The sequence below is a fragment of the Somniosus microcephalus genome, chromosome 26 (genome assembly GCF_052327205.1).
Source record: "Somniosus microcephalus isolate GS21.2 chromosome 26, FLI_Smic_1.0, whole genome shotgun sequence".
Taxonomy (NCBI): Eukaryota; Metazoa; Chordata; class Chondrichthyes; order Squaliformes; family Somniosidae; genus Somniosus; species Somniosus microcephalus.
The window spans coordinates 13,662,779-13,681,371 of NC_141012.1; the positions used below are offsets into that span (position 1 = coordinate 13,662,779).

The 18,593-nt window shown below is 43.7% G+C and overlaps 1 protein-coding gene across 1 annotated transcript; it reads right to left on the minus strand.

Moving 5' to 3' along the window:
- Positions 1–10,906: 10,906 nt before the first annotated feature.
- On the minus strand, positions 10,907–18,224 carry LOC147100305 (uncharacterized). Its single transcript, XM_085967852.1, has 4 exons — positions 17,947–18,224; positions 14,214–14,276; positions 12,485–12,635; positions 10,907–11,969 (listed from the first exon to the last, which is right to left on the minus strand). Exons 2-4 carry the CDS (start codon positions 14,254–14,256, stop codon positions 11,372–11,374), a joined length of 792 nt encoding a protein of 263 aa, XP_085823978.1. The 5' UTR covers positions 14,257–14,276; positions 17,947–18,224; the 3' UTR covers positions 10,907–11,371.
- Positions 18,225–18,593: the final 369 nt, after the last annotated feature.

The following is an 18,593-nucleotide window of genomic DNA, read 5'->3' on the forward strand; positions in this document are numbered from 1 at the left end:
GGGGGGACAGAGCTGAGTGTATCTGGTGCAGAACTGGTTTAGCCATCCATCATCCAATCTGGCTGGACCATATCAAGCGTTAGTTGGCCTCACTCTCCTCTGCCAAAACTACCCACTACTCCAGGATTATTCTGGAGAGCAGAAACAATCCCTTGAAAAATGGGTAAAAATTTCCTTTCCACTCCGAAGCATCCTTAATTTTTATTATTGCTTTTCCTCTTGGCAGAGACCTGACAAGTCTGGGGTTCCCTCGCAATGGCGAAATCCTCCACTGACCTTAGCTACAGGTGAGGGAGGGAGCAGCTCTATCGGAAATCCCAGAAACTGAATCCTTGACATTCCCTGGGGAAGCCTACAGCCATGACTGAGCTACGAGGCTGATTGGGAACCTCCCGAGATAGAATTTTTATTCACCAGATTCAATGCAAGCAGTCGTCTGGTGACTCAGATTTAAAGTGCGTTGCAACACCATTCTTCATCTTGTAACAGAGCTGCACTGGCATCTGCTGTTTATTTCCCAGATATAATGAGCCAAAAGACAAATGTGTTGTTAAGAGTATATTGAATCATAGAATCATAGAATGGCTACAGCACAGAAGGAGGCCATTCGGCCTGTCACGCCCGTGCTGGCTCTCTGCAAGAGCACTTCAGCTAGTCCCACTCCACCGCCCTTTCCCCGTAGCCCTGCAATTTTTTTCCCTTCAGGTACTTATCCAACTCCCTATCGAAAGCCATGATTGAATCTGCCTCCACCACCCTTTCAGGCAGTGCATTCCAGATCCTAACCACTCGCTGAGTAAAAAAGTTTTTCCTCATGTCGCTTTTGGTTCTTTTGCCAATCACCTTAACTCTGTGTCCTCTGGTTCTCGACCCTTCTGCCAATGGGAACAGTTTCCCTCTATCTACTCTGTCTAGACCCCTCATGATTTTGAACACCTCTATCAAATCTCCTCTCAACCTTCTCTGCTCTAAGGAGAACAACCCCAGCTTCTTCAGTCTAGCCACGTAACTGAAGTCCCCCATTGCTGGAACCATTCTTGTAAATCTTTTCTGCATCCACTCTAAGGCCTTCACATCCTTCCTAAAGTGTGGTGCCCAAAATTGGACCCAGTGCTCCAGTTGAGGCCGAACCGGTGTTTTATAAAGGTTCATCATAACTTCCTTGCTTTTGTACTCTCTGCCTCTATTTATGAAGCCCAGGATCCCGTATGCTTTTTTAAATGCTTTTTACTATCTACTTTAATTTTTGTATATAAGGGCAGTTGCAATTCTATATATCACAGATAAGAACATTTAAAAAAACCAAAATAACAACCTGGAGCAGAATTGTGCTACGCCAGTTTGTTTCACAAAGTGGAAAGGTACGACCAGTAAAGCCTGCACGGCAGCACCACTTTTACGAGGCTCCCACTGGTGACGACCTCACGCCATATTCGTAGCGTACCGAGTTCTGCAATTTCTGGGGACCAAAGGCAGCAGATCCCTACTGTAACTACAACAGTTATTCAGATGAGATCAACACTGGATTTCGTGATTGCTGGGCCATCCCCAGCATGCATGTCGTCCATTTAAATTAGCTCATGACAGTCCAACGGACCTCATCTGCTTTTGCCCAAACCTTAAAGCAAGGTTGCTGTTGTTTGAGTTGCTAACTGTATTTATTTTGGCAGTGAGCATTTACCTACTGTTGCAAACATCTTGCATAATATTTTTTCCTGTGCATTTCTGGGGTTTTGCCAAGTCTTTAGTTTACTAGGTAAGAATTTCTTGCAACCTTGGCAATTGCTCTGCATTACAATTGGGAGTTCACAGAGATGGGAGGGTGAGAATCTCTCTTACTGTTGCCATTGGGCTGTGTGAATTTGCTGAGTTTGGCAATTTCATGAAAGGGTTCAAATTGAATGACACCTCAGGCAGTAAGTGTGCTCCTGTCAATACCCGAGGACCTGTATTGACAGACCACATCGCTCCTACCTGGGTATGTCAGAGGAGGACTCTCTTCATCACCCCCCACTTCACGGAAGGGGCAGTGACTGAGCCATGTCGTCTGCTGTGGGCTAACTTGCAGATATCGTCAAAGGCTGGGATGGTTCTTTCCGTAAGGGTGAAGATCACAATGGCTCTAAAGCACTATGCAACACAATCCTTCTGGACCACGCCAAGAGACTCTGCCAGATAAGCCATCTGGAACTCACACCTGTATAAAGCAAGTGGCTGGTGCCATATTTGCCAGACCCACTGTTATAGAAACATAGAAAATAGGAGCAGGAGGCCATTCGGCCCCTCGAGCCTGCTCCGCCATTCAATGCGATCATGGCTGATCATCCAAATTCAGTACCCTGTCCCTGCTTTCTCCCCATATCCCTTGATCCCTTTAGCCTTAAGAAATATATCTAACTCCTTCTTGAATATATTTAATGAATTGGTCTCTACTGCCTTCTGTGGTAGAGAATTCCACAGGTTCACCACTCTCTGGGTGAAGAAATTCCTCCTCATCTCAGTCCTAAATGGCTTACCCCTTATCTTTAGACTGTGACCCCTGGTTCTGGACTCCCCCGCCATCGGGAACAGCCTTCCTGCATCTAGTCTGTCCAGTCCTGTTAGAATTTTATAAGTTTCAATGAGATCCCACTTTCCCAGTGACAAGGAGACAGCAAATTGAGAGGACACAGAACCTTTACCAGCTGTCAGGCTTCCGAGAGTTAGGCAGGTATCAATAGAACCCATATGGCTATCAGGGCTCCACACATTAATTCTAATGCATAAATCAACAGGAAGGGATGCCTGTACAGGAAACTCTCGTTTAAATGGCACCTAAATATCCGGAATTCTCTATTAACCGGCAAAATTCATACTCCAAAAACACCTCAATAACCGGAAATGTTGCCAAGTCAGAGTCCGAGTCTCCCGCGGTGGCCGAGTTTGTCAGTGGGGGTAGTTCTCCAAACTGCCACTACTCGGCTTCTTGGCGCAGTCAGAAGTCCGAACACCCCAATAACAGGAGTCTGACTCTTTGTTTGTTAAAAATAGCCTCGGTAGATAACCCTCTCCGTCATCCGGAATTTTTAATCAACCGGCAACACGCCGGTCCCGTCGATGCCGGATACCAGAGAGTTTCCTGTAGTAGCTGCCAATAATTGCCCATTCTCTGTCACTTCAGCAATCCTTTGAGGGACCTCGGTGGAGTGGGAGAATATATGAACTTCTTGAGAGGATTCCACTTCATCTTCCTTTTCTCCTGCCACGCTCCATGAGCTTGGAAGACCAGCAGTTCTTAAAGGGCAGAACTGCTTTGCATAAGGGCGGTTTGAGTGAGAAGTGGAAGAAATCACATTAGTGCAATATGGATGTATATCCAATACTGGAATAAAGGACAAGAAACAGATCTTTGGCTTGCATCTGGCTGGGTAATAACGTTTTTCTGAAGGAGGGTCCTGTCTGAAAGGCCAAGGCCCACAGCTCAGAAAACCACCAATGTTGAAAAGAGTAGGAGAAAAGATACAATAAATAAAGTAGTGACTGGGTCATGCAAAGCTTCAGTTTTATAAGCCTATTGATTGTAGGGGAAGAGTAAGGAGATGAGGTGGATCCAAATATTTAAAATAGAATAACTTGGAGGCGATGCACGTCTTTATTTGAACAGTGAAGATGTAGGGAGGAGGAAGATTGTGTATTCGATGTATCTGGAGCTCGGCAAGGAGAGAGGAACACTGGCCACAGTGGCATTGATAAGTTAGAGAGATAAGGACAATTGCGACAGAGAGGTTGGATTCAGGAATCAAGAGAAAGATTGTCTATCAGACGACAAACTTTTTCTTGTATCCTGTCCATGATTGCAAAGAGGTGCTGGAAGATCCTCCCCAAATGTAGAAGCAGGTACAGAGTGAGGAACTGATACCGGGTGATGCTGAGTGGTTGTGAATAGTTTTAGTTCTGGCTCAGTTATAGAACTTTCACCCTCAACCAACCTCACTAAAAACAGAGGACCTGGTCATTTACCTCGTTGCCATGTGTGGGCCCTTGTTGTTCACAAATTGGCTGCCACGTTTCCCACATTACAACAGTGAATACACTTCAAAGCAAGTACTTCCTCACCTGGAAAGCACTTTGAGATGTCACAAAAGGCACTATATAAATGCAGGTTCTTCCTTTCTTCTTTCTAACATTGCAAAAAAAACTGAACAAAATAGAGAGAATGTTCCCACTACAAATGCTTGCAACATGTATAAAAGAAATGTAGCTCAGGCTAAAATAAATATTGACTTCTACCTTCTGTAAACACTGCAAAAAAATCTTTGCCCTTGGTTCATACAAGGAATTAAAGAGGACTTTGTGGAGAAAAACATTCTACTGACAACATCTGTAACTCAAGTTAATTAATAAATATAAAGACAGGGTCCTGAGTACACTCTGTAAACCATTTACCTAATTTTTGAAATCAATGAAGTCCTAAATAACATATGGGATAAGTACAAAGTGAGTGACAATCAGTGGGTTCAGACGACCTTGTATACCACACGAACAAACCTTGAGTACTTTGTGAGTGCTATATGAACCCCAAGTTTCTTTTTATTACTGAGATAATTTGGGATGGGGCCGAGGCACAGAGTGCAAAAACACGCCTAAATAATAAGTGACGAAGTAGTGGTTAGATGATACCAAACATGATTGTAACAGAAGAGTGAGGGAGACAAGAGTTCCACAATCTTGACCGCCTGGGAAAGATTGAGTTAGGGTAGGAGTCAATCTGATGAATATTGATTTTAACACCGGGATGATCTAAAAGAAAAAAGTCTTGCATTTATATAGCGCCGTTCACGACCACAAAGCGCTTTACAGCCAAAGATGTACTTATGAAGTGTTGTAATGTGGGAAACGCGGCAGCGGGACTTAAACCCACTGCCTTCTGACTCAGAGGCCAGGGGGCTACCCACTGAGGCACGACTGACACTATATAGTGAAATTGTAGATGGGTTTCTAATGAATGGGTTTGTGATCTGAGGACAACTAATGCAAAGAGGAACTTTCCTCTGTCCATTATGTCACAGTATTTGTAGAGGATCTGAGTATCAAATGCTCGGATCTGCAGACAGGTACAAAATGTTCGCTTGTTTGTCTTCAGTCAGAACAAAGATTGTGGAGAAATGCAGCTTATGTTACCCAACAGTGCTGCCATTCTTGAACTTTTCAGCATGGAATTTTTGTTGCAGTTTCTAAAAGAAAAAAATCATATTTTTTGGATTGCTTCTCTTTCTCCTAGAACCAGCACATGGCCAACAGAAGGTCAGATTTAATTTAAGGCGAATATAAACAATGGGTGAACGAGAGTGATTCTGGTGTGTGTGCAGCTGACACGGATTTCCCCAGCTTTGATGCCTCTGAATCAGCATCCAAACTGATCTTGTGTTTTTTTCTGGGTTTTCTTAATATGATCCCATAGCAGGTTCCTGGTTCGATGGAAACAGTGACTCTCCAAAGGAGGACAAAATCAGTAATGAAATGTATTTCTAACCAGGAAAGAAAAAGACTTGCTTTTATAGAACGCCGTTCACGACCACAAAGCGCTTTACAGCCAAAGAAGTACTTATGAAGTGTTGTAATGTGGGAAACGCGGCAGCCAAATCATGCACAGCAAGCTCCCACAAACAGCAATGTGATAATGACCAGATAATCTGTTTTAGTGACGTTGATTGAGGGATAAATATTGGGCCTGGACACCGGGGATAATTCCCCTGCTTTTCTTTTAAATAGTGCCGTGGGATCTTTTACATCCACCTGAGAGCGCAGACGGGGCCTCGGTTTAAAGTCTCATCCAAAAGACGGCACCTCCGACAGTGCAGCACTCCCTCAGCACTGCCCCTCTTGACAGTGCAGCACTCCCTCAGCACTGCACTGGAGTGTCAGCCTAGCTTTAAGGTTTTGGGCAAGAGATACAGGGGGGATGTGAGGAAAAACTTTTTTACACAGCGAGTGGTGAGGACCTGGAATTCGCTGCCGACGGAAGTGGTGAAAGCAGAGACTCAGGCCTGGAAATTGGGTATAGCCCCGCTTGAGGCGTTAGAACTGGCGCTGCGCAAAGTTTATAACCAGATGAAACTTATCGCCGCCTGGCGCGATATTGGGTTGCATCGCCCCTAAAGGGGATTGAGGCGCGAATTCAGGCGTTACACGGGACTCCTAAGGCGCTAATCTTCCGGCGCAACCCAATATCGGAGCGGACGGGCGCAGCGCAGATGCTCTCTATTACTGATGACCACGAGACTTCCAGGCGCCGGCCAGCTCTTAAAGGGGTGGGTCAGTCAGCTTCAGCATGCACACTCTTCACCTTGCAGGCCTCAGAATCGGCGCAGGCCCTTCTCTGGCGCTAAAAACTTGGACCAGATGGTGAAGGTGAGACAGAGAGCAGAGCGCTTCACCAATGAGGCTCTGGAGCAATTGGTGGCCGCAGTGGAGCGCCGGCGAGATGTTCTCTACCCAGACAATGGCACGAGGCCGAATCATAAGGACTACCGACGAGCTTGGAGGGATGTATGCCAGATGGTCAACTCCAGCAGCATGGTGACCAGGAGCCCCGTCCAATGCAGAAATAAATTCAACGACCTCACTCGGGTCGTGAGGGTGAGTGTTGTTTCTGCACACTTCTGCATCCCTTCATTTGCACCTGACTTTATGGCTACAGGGTGGGCTGTGCCCCATTGGCCAGCAAGCACCCACGGCCCTTTCTGGGCACACACATGCACATTTGACTCAAGGCGTCATGTAAGGGCTCTTGCACCATGGGGGGCATGAGATGATCACTCAGGGCATCATGTAACATAACTTCCCCTCCTTTCCCCTGCAGTCCAAGCTGGCAAGGATTGGCAAAGACCAGCTTCGCACCGGTGGAGGACCTCCACAAGTGGTCACTCTCACGGATCTCGAGGAGAGAGTCCACCAGATTCTTGGAGGACGTCTGAGTGGTCCTGTAACCACTGCAGCTGCCGACCCCATTGTCGACAGCGATGGTAAGGTTCTCACCTTTTACAACTGTCTCCTTCCACTTGTTCCCCCCGCCAGCATGCTTTCTCACTGTGGACCCATGTCATAGCCTTGTCGCAATCTGGCATCCCTTGCTGCCAAGCTGTCCTTTTGCTAAAGCCACTCTTCCACCTCCCTGCTTTCAGATGCTGCATCACCAGCTTGGGAGCTGGGCCCTCAAGCTGCCAGTGCCAGTGCCTCCGAAGGCTCAATGAGAAAATTACTGTCCAACAGAAGGTCAGCAACTCTCTCCAGCAACGATCAGAATGGCCAGCCCAAATGGCTGCAGCTTTTATACTAGTGCTGTCCCCTTTAAATAGCGCCCCCCTGAGTCCGAGAAGGGCCTGGGAACGCTCCATCCAACTGTCACTAATAGCGCCAGGCGAAAAGGTTGCGGGCGCCACCGAATATCCGGTCCGGGGCGCCAAAAAGGTGTTGCACACTGAAATGACGTCATGATCTGCCTGCGCCCGCGGGCGAGCGAAAAGAGTTAGCACCGGCGCTAAAAGGATACTCAATATGGGAGGTGGCGCTATATTCACTGCGCCCGCCCGAAAATTGGGTAACGCCCCAATTCTCGGGCTCTTTAGGCGCTAATCGCTGGCGCTACCAACCGAATTTCTAGGCCTCAATGTTTTCAGGGGGAGACTGGATAGGCACTTGAAGGAAATAAACTTGCAGGGCTATGGGGATAGAGCGGGGGAATGGGACTGACTGGATTGCTCCACAGAGAGCTGGCACGGACACGATGGGCCGAATGGCCTCCTTCTGTGCCGTTATGACTATGACTTCACAAAGTGCTTTGGGACGTCCAGCGGTTGTGAAAGGCGGTATATAAATGCAAGTCTTTCCTTCTTTTTATGTAGTCCACCATGGATATCATCCATCGAATTTTACAGGAAGGATGAAAAATGCACTGGGCAGTTGGTAAAGTTTGCCAAAGCAATTGGAAGCACTCAATGCTGATACCAATAAAATAAAACAGTTCCCCCTTTAAGATAATTTTGATAGACGTCAACATCATATAAAGCCATTGAACATTCCCTTTCTGTCGCACTACTGATCCATTGGGTACTGTAGCAGAATGGTCAGTTTATGATGAGGGGCGCTGTACAAAATAAAACTAGATCAGTCCTTTGGATGAGAAAAGCAGAGTGACATTGGCTTGTTAGAGTGGTTCAGGCGGACGTTAAAGACTCGTAGCACTATTTAAAAAGAAGGAAGCTCTCCCAGTGGCCTGATCAACATTCCTTGAATAAAACCGATTAATAGTCATTCATCACAATTCTATTTGTGGGAACTTGCTGTGCATAAAACATCTGCCATCTTAGCTTGCATAAAAATTGCTGCATTTCAAAGTGTGTAATTGGATGTGAAGGCCCACGGCGATGTTTGAGAAACATGTTTCGCTTCTATGTTAATACAAATCTTTCTTTATGAAGGTAAGGAATCATAATTCACTGTGTGCTTCATATTTATGTTCACTGCATAAATATTAATCCTCAAAGAAGACAGTTCTATCCTAATGTTTTTGGGATAATGACTAGCTGTCAGCAAGTTACAAAACTGATTTTGAAACTGAATAGAAATTGAAATTGAATTGGTGATGGGGGCCTCCAAGTGCGGTGTTATGCCTTTGAATGGCGCAAGAGAGGATCTCGAAGGTATTAACTGGAATATATGGGGGCATTTGTCCCAAATGTTGATTCATACCAGTGCCGAGTGGTCCTGGTAGCCATCTCGGCCTGGACATAGTTTTTCGGGACTGCGCTAATGAGGAAACACTGGGACTTTTAATGACAGCTGCCAGATGTGAGATTAATTGTGGAGACCGGCTATGAGTGCACACACTTGTGTATCTAGGGCTCAGTGCCTACCATGATTGAGCTGCAGAGCAAGCAGCTGCTGTTGAAGCTTCTCACTTTTAACGAGCGCCACTCCATGGTGTCAGTCCATGTTGTGGGTTAGGAGGATGGTGGCAATGCACTCACAAACCTTATGGCGAGTTATGCTGTTCACCATGCCACTCTTAAGGAGCTCCAGGTACCTGCCATTCACTTAGTGATGGCTCACACCTGTGCTGGTCAGTTGTCTACTGGCCATCTAGTGACTATCCCGGGGGAGGGAGACGATCGCAATCTCTTTGTAGTTGAAACGGTTTCCAAAACAACACACCTGACAATGGAAGTTTGGTTCCAATCCAACTCTCTATGCTGGATTTGGTAATCCAGGCAAATCTGGGATTCTCCAGGACATTGTGAACGATTGACTAGCCAAGCTGACTGACTAAAGGAACCTGGCAGAGTAGATCCGTCACTGGGGGCTGGGATTTTTCCCACTTGGCTCCAGATAACCCTGCAAGATATTGCGCTATATAGCCCTAGCCGGATAAGAGGGTGCTTATCAGTGCTCTGTACTGGTAAACCATGCAGTTTTAGCTGATTAAACTCCAGTAGTACCCCTGTGCGCACTTGGGCTGCCTAAGCCTTGGCTCTGCCAACCTGGTTTTAGGTAAGTGAGGTGAGTCCTTATAGGGAGACAGCGTGCGCTCCATATGAGGCACAGAAAGTTTACTGGTGTTGATTTCTCAATAACCTAGTTTGTACACTTAAACATCATGGGGGTGACAGATGCAAAGAGGTTCAATTTAGGGGGCCAATCTCCCACACCTGAATAGGGTTGAAAGAACGTCCTCCGAGAACTGCTCGAACTCTGACCTCTTGTGTATCCCTCACTACCTTCGCCCCACCATTGGCGGCCGTGCCTTCAGCAGTGCGTAGGGATCTCAGAGGGCTGGAGGAGGTTACAGAGATATGGAGGGGCGAGGCCATGGAGGGTTTTGAAAACAAGTATGAGAATTTTTAAATTGAGGTGTTGCCGGACCGGGAGCCAATGTAGGTCAGTGAGCACAGGGGTGATGGGTGTGAGTTAGGACACGGGCAGCAGAGTTTTGGATGAGCTCAAGTTTATGGAGAATGGAAGATAGGAGGCCGGCCAGAGGGGCATTGGGATAGTCAAGTCTAGAGTAACAAAGGCATGGATGAGGGTTTCAGCAGCAGATGAGCTGACATTAAAGGCACTATATAAATGCAAGTTGTTGTTGTTATGCGCATGGAGCTCTCAGAGTTAATCATCACTTGGTCAACCATGATTAGGCCATGGAAATTCTGTGTCTTGTCCCTTTGGTATCTCAATCTTTCTGTATTACCAGCAACCGTCAGGGCTAAATTAACAAAACATGTGCTCTTGTTACAATGGTATTGTTATGCCACTTGAAATATGTATTCATGGTATCCATGGATGGATGTAATATCTCTTTATGTGGCTCAGTGTCAAACTTATGTCTGATCACGCTACGGTGAAGAGTCTTGGTAGGTTTTACTATGCTAAAGGCGCTATATAAATGCAAGTTGCTGTTGTAAAACCACCCATAATGCGACATTAATTGGCAGTTCAGGGTGGTTAGTGTAGAACTAGAATTCAAATATTGTGTAGGTTGCTCTTTTGAGTTCTAGGTTAAGACACATTGTTGGGGCACAGTAGGAGGTTTATTTTGTACCAAGCAATGCTGCAGCGATCCTAGGGTATCCAATGCTGACACTGGGGTAAAAAAAATGAAAATGCTCCTTTTCCTTATTACTCTCATCTTCATGAGATTTAAAAAAACCATAATTTATTTATTTATTTATTTATTTATTTTTAAAAGGGAAATTGATAAAATCAAAAGTAGAAGAACTGAAAGGGATGCATCTCCTTCAGCAGATTTCCCTTTGGCTTAATTATCTGCACATGCACTGATCCTAGTACCAATGGAAAACACACTTGCATTTAAGATACATTTCTATTAAATAGCAATGCACGTTAGATCATAAAATCAACACAGTACACCTTTCAACGTTATTAAAACATTTGCCCAAGTTTATTTTGTGCAGTAGATCAGATTAATGTAGATCAATTTGTAATGTTCACAGTCTTCAGTAAGAGCAACATATCAAGGTAATCTACTGATGTCGACTTTCTCCATTGTAAAGTCATCGTGTATTTAGAAATGGCACCCCTAACACCTAGGTAATCAGTCTCCAGTAGCTGACATAAACATACTTTGTGACAGCAATTTTCACAAGACTAGGAACAACCTGTAGCACATTCTTCTTGTAAAGATAGTGGTACATGTTTGTTAATACGGCATTTTGGTATCCTGCCTAGTGAATAAATAAAATGATACAACATTGTCAACTTATTTGTATTAATGTAAACATTGGAATGTTAATGTATTAGTAATGCAAAACAAGACAGGTCACAGTTGATCATGGTCTAAAGTACAATTTTGGTTGCTTGACTTGCTCTACTGTCCTTAATTAAAATTTTGGCGGAATGTGTCCCACAGAGAGGTCAACCTGTTTTTAAGGTCTTCAGCATATGGAGTGAGGCGCTCCTGGACGTCCTGGGCCAGAGGGGTGAATTTCCGTCTCATCCCCTCAACGTTTTGATAAATGTTTTCACTGAATTCACTGGCATAAGGAGAAGCATTCTGGTGGAATTCATCCAGTCGTCGGCTGACCTTCTCCCGAACAGATTTGGCATATGGGGAGACGTTTGTGTGAAAGTCCTCAATATTGGTCTTGATTTTCTCCTGGAGCTTCTGCGCTAAAGGGGTCAGCCTTTGGTGAAGATCCTTAGCATTCTGAATAGCTTGCTCCTTAAGACTGCCGGCCAGGGGGCCTAGCATACGGCGGTACTCCTCGACATTCTGGTTGACCCTATTACGGAGGTCCTCAGTGTACTGAAGGATTTTGACTTTGAGCTCTTCCAAGTCCTTCTGAATCTTCTCCTCGAGCTTTGCGCTGTCTTTCTGGAATCTCTCACGAACTTCATCTGACAGAGGAGTTACTATCTTTTGCAGCTCTGTAGCATAGCCTCTGAGGTTCTCCAAGCTCTCTGAAATTCTTAGGCTACAGATGAAACCAAAGATTACAAAGAGGACTCCACTTTTGTCACACTTTCTGTGCCCCAAGTAAGCTAGTATTTTTTTTTCATTTGAGCTACTTTGCATCTCTATCTCCCCACCCAAATACATTTTGAACTTTAAGCCATTAGTGCCATGAGTCCTACTAGAGTTGGGAAAGAAGGTAAACATTATTACTATTGGTAACACCCATCTAAGACTTAGCCAAAATGGCACATCCGCCTAGAGGTGGAAACTAGTGGCTTTATTTCAGCTACCTAAGTCACCTTTCATCTTGAGTTAGACATGATGAACCACTTAAGCAGAACTTGCAGTTTTATGGAAGACTCTATGAGACTATTCTAATATACACTGGCCAAAAACAAATCGTCTTCCTCATCATTTTTAGTTGCCTCTATCAAAACCAGACAGTATTTACCTTAATGGAGATGATCCTATTGTCATTCTATTGTATAAATAACCAAATGTTTGGTCGAATGTTGGTAATTGTTAGATACTTACTTCAGCTGCTTGCCAATCTCGGCGTTATCGATCTGCTCAATAGTGCCTCTGGCTGAGTCACTCACTTGGCTGAGGTAGTTCTGAAGAGTATTTCTCAGCTTATCTAGACCAGTTTGGGGCTCATCCTGCCACAGGACTGCACCATGAGTTCCTATACAAGAGAATAGGGGAAGAAAGACATTAATGATAACAATTAATAAATCAGGTCTGAGTCACATTTTAATATTTTTCACATACCCTACAACCTCTGCAGAAAAAGCCACATGCTGATATTTTAGTCTTATTTATGAAATACACAGGCTCATTGTTGACTAATTTATGTACATTCTCTAAAGCTAATGGGTAATAAATAGTTCCTCTACTAAAGATCAGCTGAAAAATTGATAATGTAATGGAGTTAATGCAAAGATAAACGATGCAACATTTTTTGTCTGAATGCATGGGATGTTGTCAGGGTTAAAGCAAAGATGTCTCAGGTTTGATCCCTTATCTGCAATTAGGTTATTGATCTCACTAGGGGTGGGAGTTACATTACCACACCTGACATCAGCACCTCTGAGCAAGTGAGGGGGGAAAAAAAACAGACAGTTCCTGCTCATTGTCCATTGACTCCTCCTGGAAAACGTGCGCTGGGTAAGGACATGATAGTAACAACAGAAAATGCTGCAAACACTCAGCAGGTCAGGCAGCATCGAGGAGAGAGAAACAGGTCGATGACTTTTCTGGCCAGTTCAGACGAAGGGTCCTCGACCCGAAACGTTAACTGTTTCTCTCTCCTCGATGCTGCCTGACCTGCTGAGTGTTTTCAGCATTTTCTGTTGTTATTTTAGATTTCCAGCATCCGCAGTATTTTGCTGTTGTATAAGGACATGATGGTGTTTGGCGGCGATGCCCCCTGCAGAGGAACCGCCCACCAACACTCACTGTCTACGTTCATACATGTAAAATGGCCAATTGGGTGGGGTATTGGTGGGCACTCAGTGCCCATAGAACCTCGTCCCATCATGAGACAGCAGTTTCAGGAGAGCAAAGGAGAAAATTAGAAGGGAAGTTTTTTAAAAAACTATAAACATTTGTAATAGCTTCCAAAAATAAAAATAAACCACTAATAACCAGGGTTCATAACTCGAAAGTACAGGTTGTCTGACTTGAGTTAATTTTTTAATCAAACTATCTACCCTATTTACACAGAATGTTTGTAACAAAGTGAAGGACATGAGAAAAGTAATTTAAGCAGTAAAATTATCAACTAGATTATATTCGGGCATTGGCCATCCATTGGCAGCTGAACCAGCTCGTGAGATTAGTTGTGATGTTTGAGCAGTAATGTTGAGGTGTTTTATTCAATTAGTGTAGGGACACACAAATGGTGCATCAGGTACTTCAAAAGCATCTAATGGGTTTTGATGTACACACAATCCTTCGATTGGCTTTAAATTCATACTTTGTTATAGTGTTCCTAAACACAACACAATGCTAGTCTGAGCACTGTGATGTGTTTTAGTAACTCGAGATACCAGCGTGGTATTATTATAATGCTAAACAGGTTTGCACAGTAGCACACATCAGCTGTAAATCATTATTTACAAGTTAAATAAAATGAAGAAAATAATGAACCCATTAAACTTGGCGACGTCAAACGCTTCCCTTAGATCAAATCAAAGCTATGATTCATACACAGCTGGTGTATTTCTTCAACGATTGAGGTTAAAGGATTGTACTCACATACCTGTGATCACAAAAAGGGCCAAGGTCACAGCAATTGCCTTCATGATGGCTGTAGTCTTAGACACTGTGAATAAAATATTAACTTTTAGAACTTCTGAATTTAACAAGAATTTATTTCATTTATGCTGTCCGATGATTACACAGTCAGTATTCTGGGCTTATTAAGGTCAAAGAAATAGAATCAATGGATCTTTAGCACCACAATGGCTCAGTTGGTAAATGCGTTGCCTGGTGTGCAATAGACCAGAAAAGTTCCAGGTTTCATTGGTTGATCTGAGCCGCAATTACGGTGGGGCACCACAATTTGCCGCAGCATCTCTTGCTAGGCAGGGGGAGAAAATAAAATTAGTCAGGGTTCCTGCTCCTGACCACTAACGAGGGATAGAAAGTGAGCATTTGCGGACATCAGCTTATGATAGGAAAGGATCAGGTTCAACTAAAAAACGGTTAAATAACCTGCTGACATGCACTGTCTAGGCTCACAGGTAAAGAATAACTACTTGGGATGAAGTACTAGAACAGAAGAACATAAGAAATAGGAGCAGGAGTTGGCCATTTGGCCCCTCGAGCCTGCTCCGCCAGTCAATAAGATCATGGCTAATCTTCTACCTCATCTCCACTTTCCTGCACTATCCCCATATCCCTTGATTCCTTTAATATCCAAAAATCTATCAATCTCTGTCTTGAATATACTCAATGACTGAGCCTCCACAGCCCTCTGGGGTAGAGAATTCCAAAGATTCATCACCCTCTGAGTGAAGAAATTTCTCCTCATCTCAGTCCTAAATGGCCGACCTCTTATTCTGAGACTGTGACCCCTGGTTCTAGACTCCCCAGCCAGGGGAAACATCCTCCCTGTCGAGCCCTGTAAGAATTTTGTATGTTTCAATGGGATCACCTCTCATTCTTCTAAACTCAAGAGAATATAGGCCTAGTCTACTCAATCTCTCCTCATAGGACAATCCCCCCCATCCCAGGAACCAGTCTGGTGAACCTTCGCTGCACTCCCTCTATGGCAAGTATATCCTTCCTTAGGTAAGGAGACCAAAACTGTACACAATACTCCAGGTGTGGTCTCACCAGGGCCCTATATAATTGCAGTAAGACGTCTTTACTCTTATACTCAAATCCTCTTGTAATAAAGGCCAACATACCATTTGCTTTCCTAATTGCTTGCTGTACCTGCATGTTAACTTTCAATGATTCATGTACAAGGACACCCAGGTCCCTCTGAACACCAACATTTCCCAATCTCTCACCATTTAAAAAATACTCTGCTTTTCTATTTTTCCTACCAAAGTGAATATATTCACATTTCTCCACATTATATTCCATTTGCCATGTTCTTGCCCACTCACTTAGCCTGTCTATATCCCCTTGAAGCCTCTTTGCATCCTCCTCACAACTTATATTCCCACCCAGCTTTGTATCATCAGCAAACTTGGATATATTACATTTGGTCCCCTCATCCAAATCATTGATGTAGATTGTGAATAGCTGAGGCTCAAGCACTGATCCTTGCGTACCACTAGTTATAGCCTGCCAACCTGAAAATGACCCGTTTATTCCTACTCTCTGTTTTCTGTCCGTTAACCAATCCTCAATCCATGCTAGTATATTACCCCCCAATCCCACGAGCCCTAATTTTGTTTAATAACCTCTTGTGTGGCACCTTATCGAATGCCTTCTGAAAATCCAAATACACATCCACTGGTTCCCCCTTATCTATTCTGCTAGTTGCAACCTCAAAAAACTCTAAGATTCGTCAAAAACGATTTCCCTTTCATAAATCCGGATTGATTCTGCCCAATCCTATTATTATTTTCTACTGTTACCACGTCCTTAATAATAGATTCTAGCATTTTCCCCACTACTGATGTCAGGCTAACTGGTCTGTAGTTCCCCGTTTTCTCTCTCCCTCCTTTCTTAAATAGTGGGGTTACATTTGCTAACTTCCAATCCACAGGAACTGTTCTAGAATCAATGGAATTTTGGAAGATGACAACCAATGTATCCACTATCTCTATAGCCACCTCTTTCAAAACCCTAGAAGCTGTATGCGCTCATGGAGCCTTACAAGTGTCAATACCTTGAGGAAAGGAGGGAAGCTGGAGGAAGATAAATTTTTCACTGATGCGAATATTTAGCTCATGCTCGTGTCATTAACAGAGAACAACTGTAAACATGGACAGGATTTTAATCGACCAGTTCCCCAGTACGGTTTAAATAATACATTTCACAAAAAGCAAAGTTACTTTGCCTTCACCTGGAGAATTTGGAAAGTTTTAGAACTTTTTTCAGGGAAACACAAACTTAATTGTGTAACTGAATTTGAATCACTGCTGTAGTAGGTTTTCTATGAATCGATTTCATTTATCTGATACTTGGCTTTGTACTTCTGAAATCCGTGCTATCCTAAATTGGTTTACATTCTATATGAGGAGGGGTTTCACCATTTGAATTGAGTTTAAACACATCTTCCCTCTTCCCACCCACCCCCCACCCCAAAAAAATAAATGAACATGAAAATTCTTCAGAAAGCCAAATTATGTAAAGCGCCATCAACTCTTTGAGAAATGCCTCAAAGTGCTTCACGCACAATTAATTACTTTGGAAGCTCGTTACATGGGCAAACGTGGCAGCAAGATCCCTCAAACAGCACGGCTCTGAATCACCAGGTAATCTGTTTGTGGTAATGTTGGATTCAAACAGTGCCATGGGGTCGTTTGCATCAACCAGAACAAGGAGACGAGACCTTGGTTTAATGTCTCAATTTAGAAGAATGAGAGGTGATCTTATTGAAACATATAAGATACTGAGGGGGCTCGACAGGGTAGATGCAGAGAGGATGTTTCCCCTCGTGGGGAAATCTAGAACTCGGGGGGCATAGTTTTAGAATAAAGGGTCGCCCTTTTAGAACTGAGATGAGGAGGAATTTCTTCTCTCAGAGGGTCGTAAATCTGTGGAATTCTCTGCCCCAGAGAGCCGTGGAGGCTGGGTCATTAAATACATTTAAGGTGGAGATAGACAGATTTTTACATAAGGGAGTGAAGGGTTATGGGGAGCGGGCAGGGAAGTGGCTTTGAGCCCAAGATCAGCCGTGATCTTATTGAATGGCGGAGCAGGCTTGAGGAGCCAAGTGGCCTATTCCTGCTCCTATTTCTTATGTTCTTAACTGAAGTACAGCACCTCTGATGTCGCAGCACTCCCTCAGCATTACACTTGCCTGTCAGGTTAGATTACAAGTTTAACTTCCGAGAGTGCCAGCAACTAAGTCAAGTGAAATAGGGAATTGTATATATTAAGTAACTCCTTAAGACGATAGTGTGTTGGAGCACCGTGTCTGTGGGGTGTCACTGGTTAGATCCCCTTATTACTGAGGATGTGTTATCTGAAAATTCTGAATGAATGCACTGGAGAAAAATAAAATAATCTAACGCTCTTCAAAGCAGGTAGTTTCACTAAAATAAATTAAAAACTAGTTTTAAAAATAAAACGGTTACAATTCAAGGTGCTAATTCCTCATAAGAATATTTCTAACTGAAATTTAATGTTGAGTGAATAATTTTTCATATCGAAATACTTTGCCACATGTATAAAACATGTCTATAATGTGCACCAAAAATTCTACCCTGCAATTATTCTCAAGCATGTCACTTTAACCTTAATGGCTTTTGTGAGAGCTAAAATATCACAGAGACATGACACCTGAAAATTAGTGAAGCATCTCTCACCTATCTCCGTTTAAGTCCTCCCTTGCCCGTCTTCTCTCCTTCGCTTCTTCTGCTGTCTGGATCCCAAGTCTCCTTGTATTTATCACTCGGCTGTTATCACATCTGATAAGGAAGAGAACTATAAACTGTGCTTTGTAAGTTTTAGCTATGTGGAAGTATAGGGGTCAAAGATCAGAGTTCCCAACTTGCTAACGTTTATGATAGTCAACTTCCAACAAGCACCACAGCAGTACGAAGATCAACTGATCACATGAAGAGTCATTCGAAGTGTTTGTATTTAACAAGACGATTTTCTTTAAATTCTTCATCCTATCAAAAAGTTTTTTGACTCATTTTTAGCTCTTTCTTTTACAGAGACTTCTATTTATCACTGTACTATCCCAGACAAATCAAGCTAATATTATTAACAATTGTTTTGATCTTCTATTTGTTTAAGCCTCTCCCCCTTCTGATTGTTCCCCCTTTACCCCTCTCCCTCTCCCAAGGGCACTAACACACAGAGGGATATGGGCAACCTTCTGGTACCTCACTCAAGGGGCCATTCTAAATGTGTGAACCTGAATAAGTGTTGGTATGTTATTTGACTTGGTAGCCATCACGGCCATGCTATTACCTAGTGTCCCCGACCAGAAGCGTGCATGTGGTCA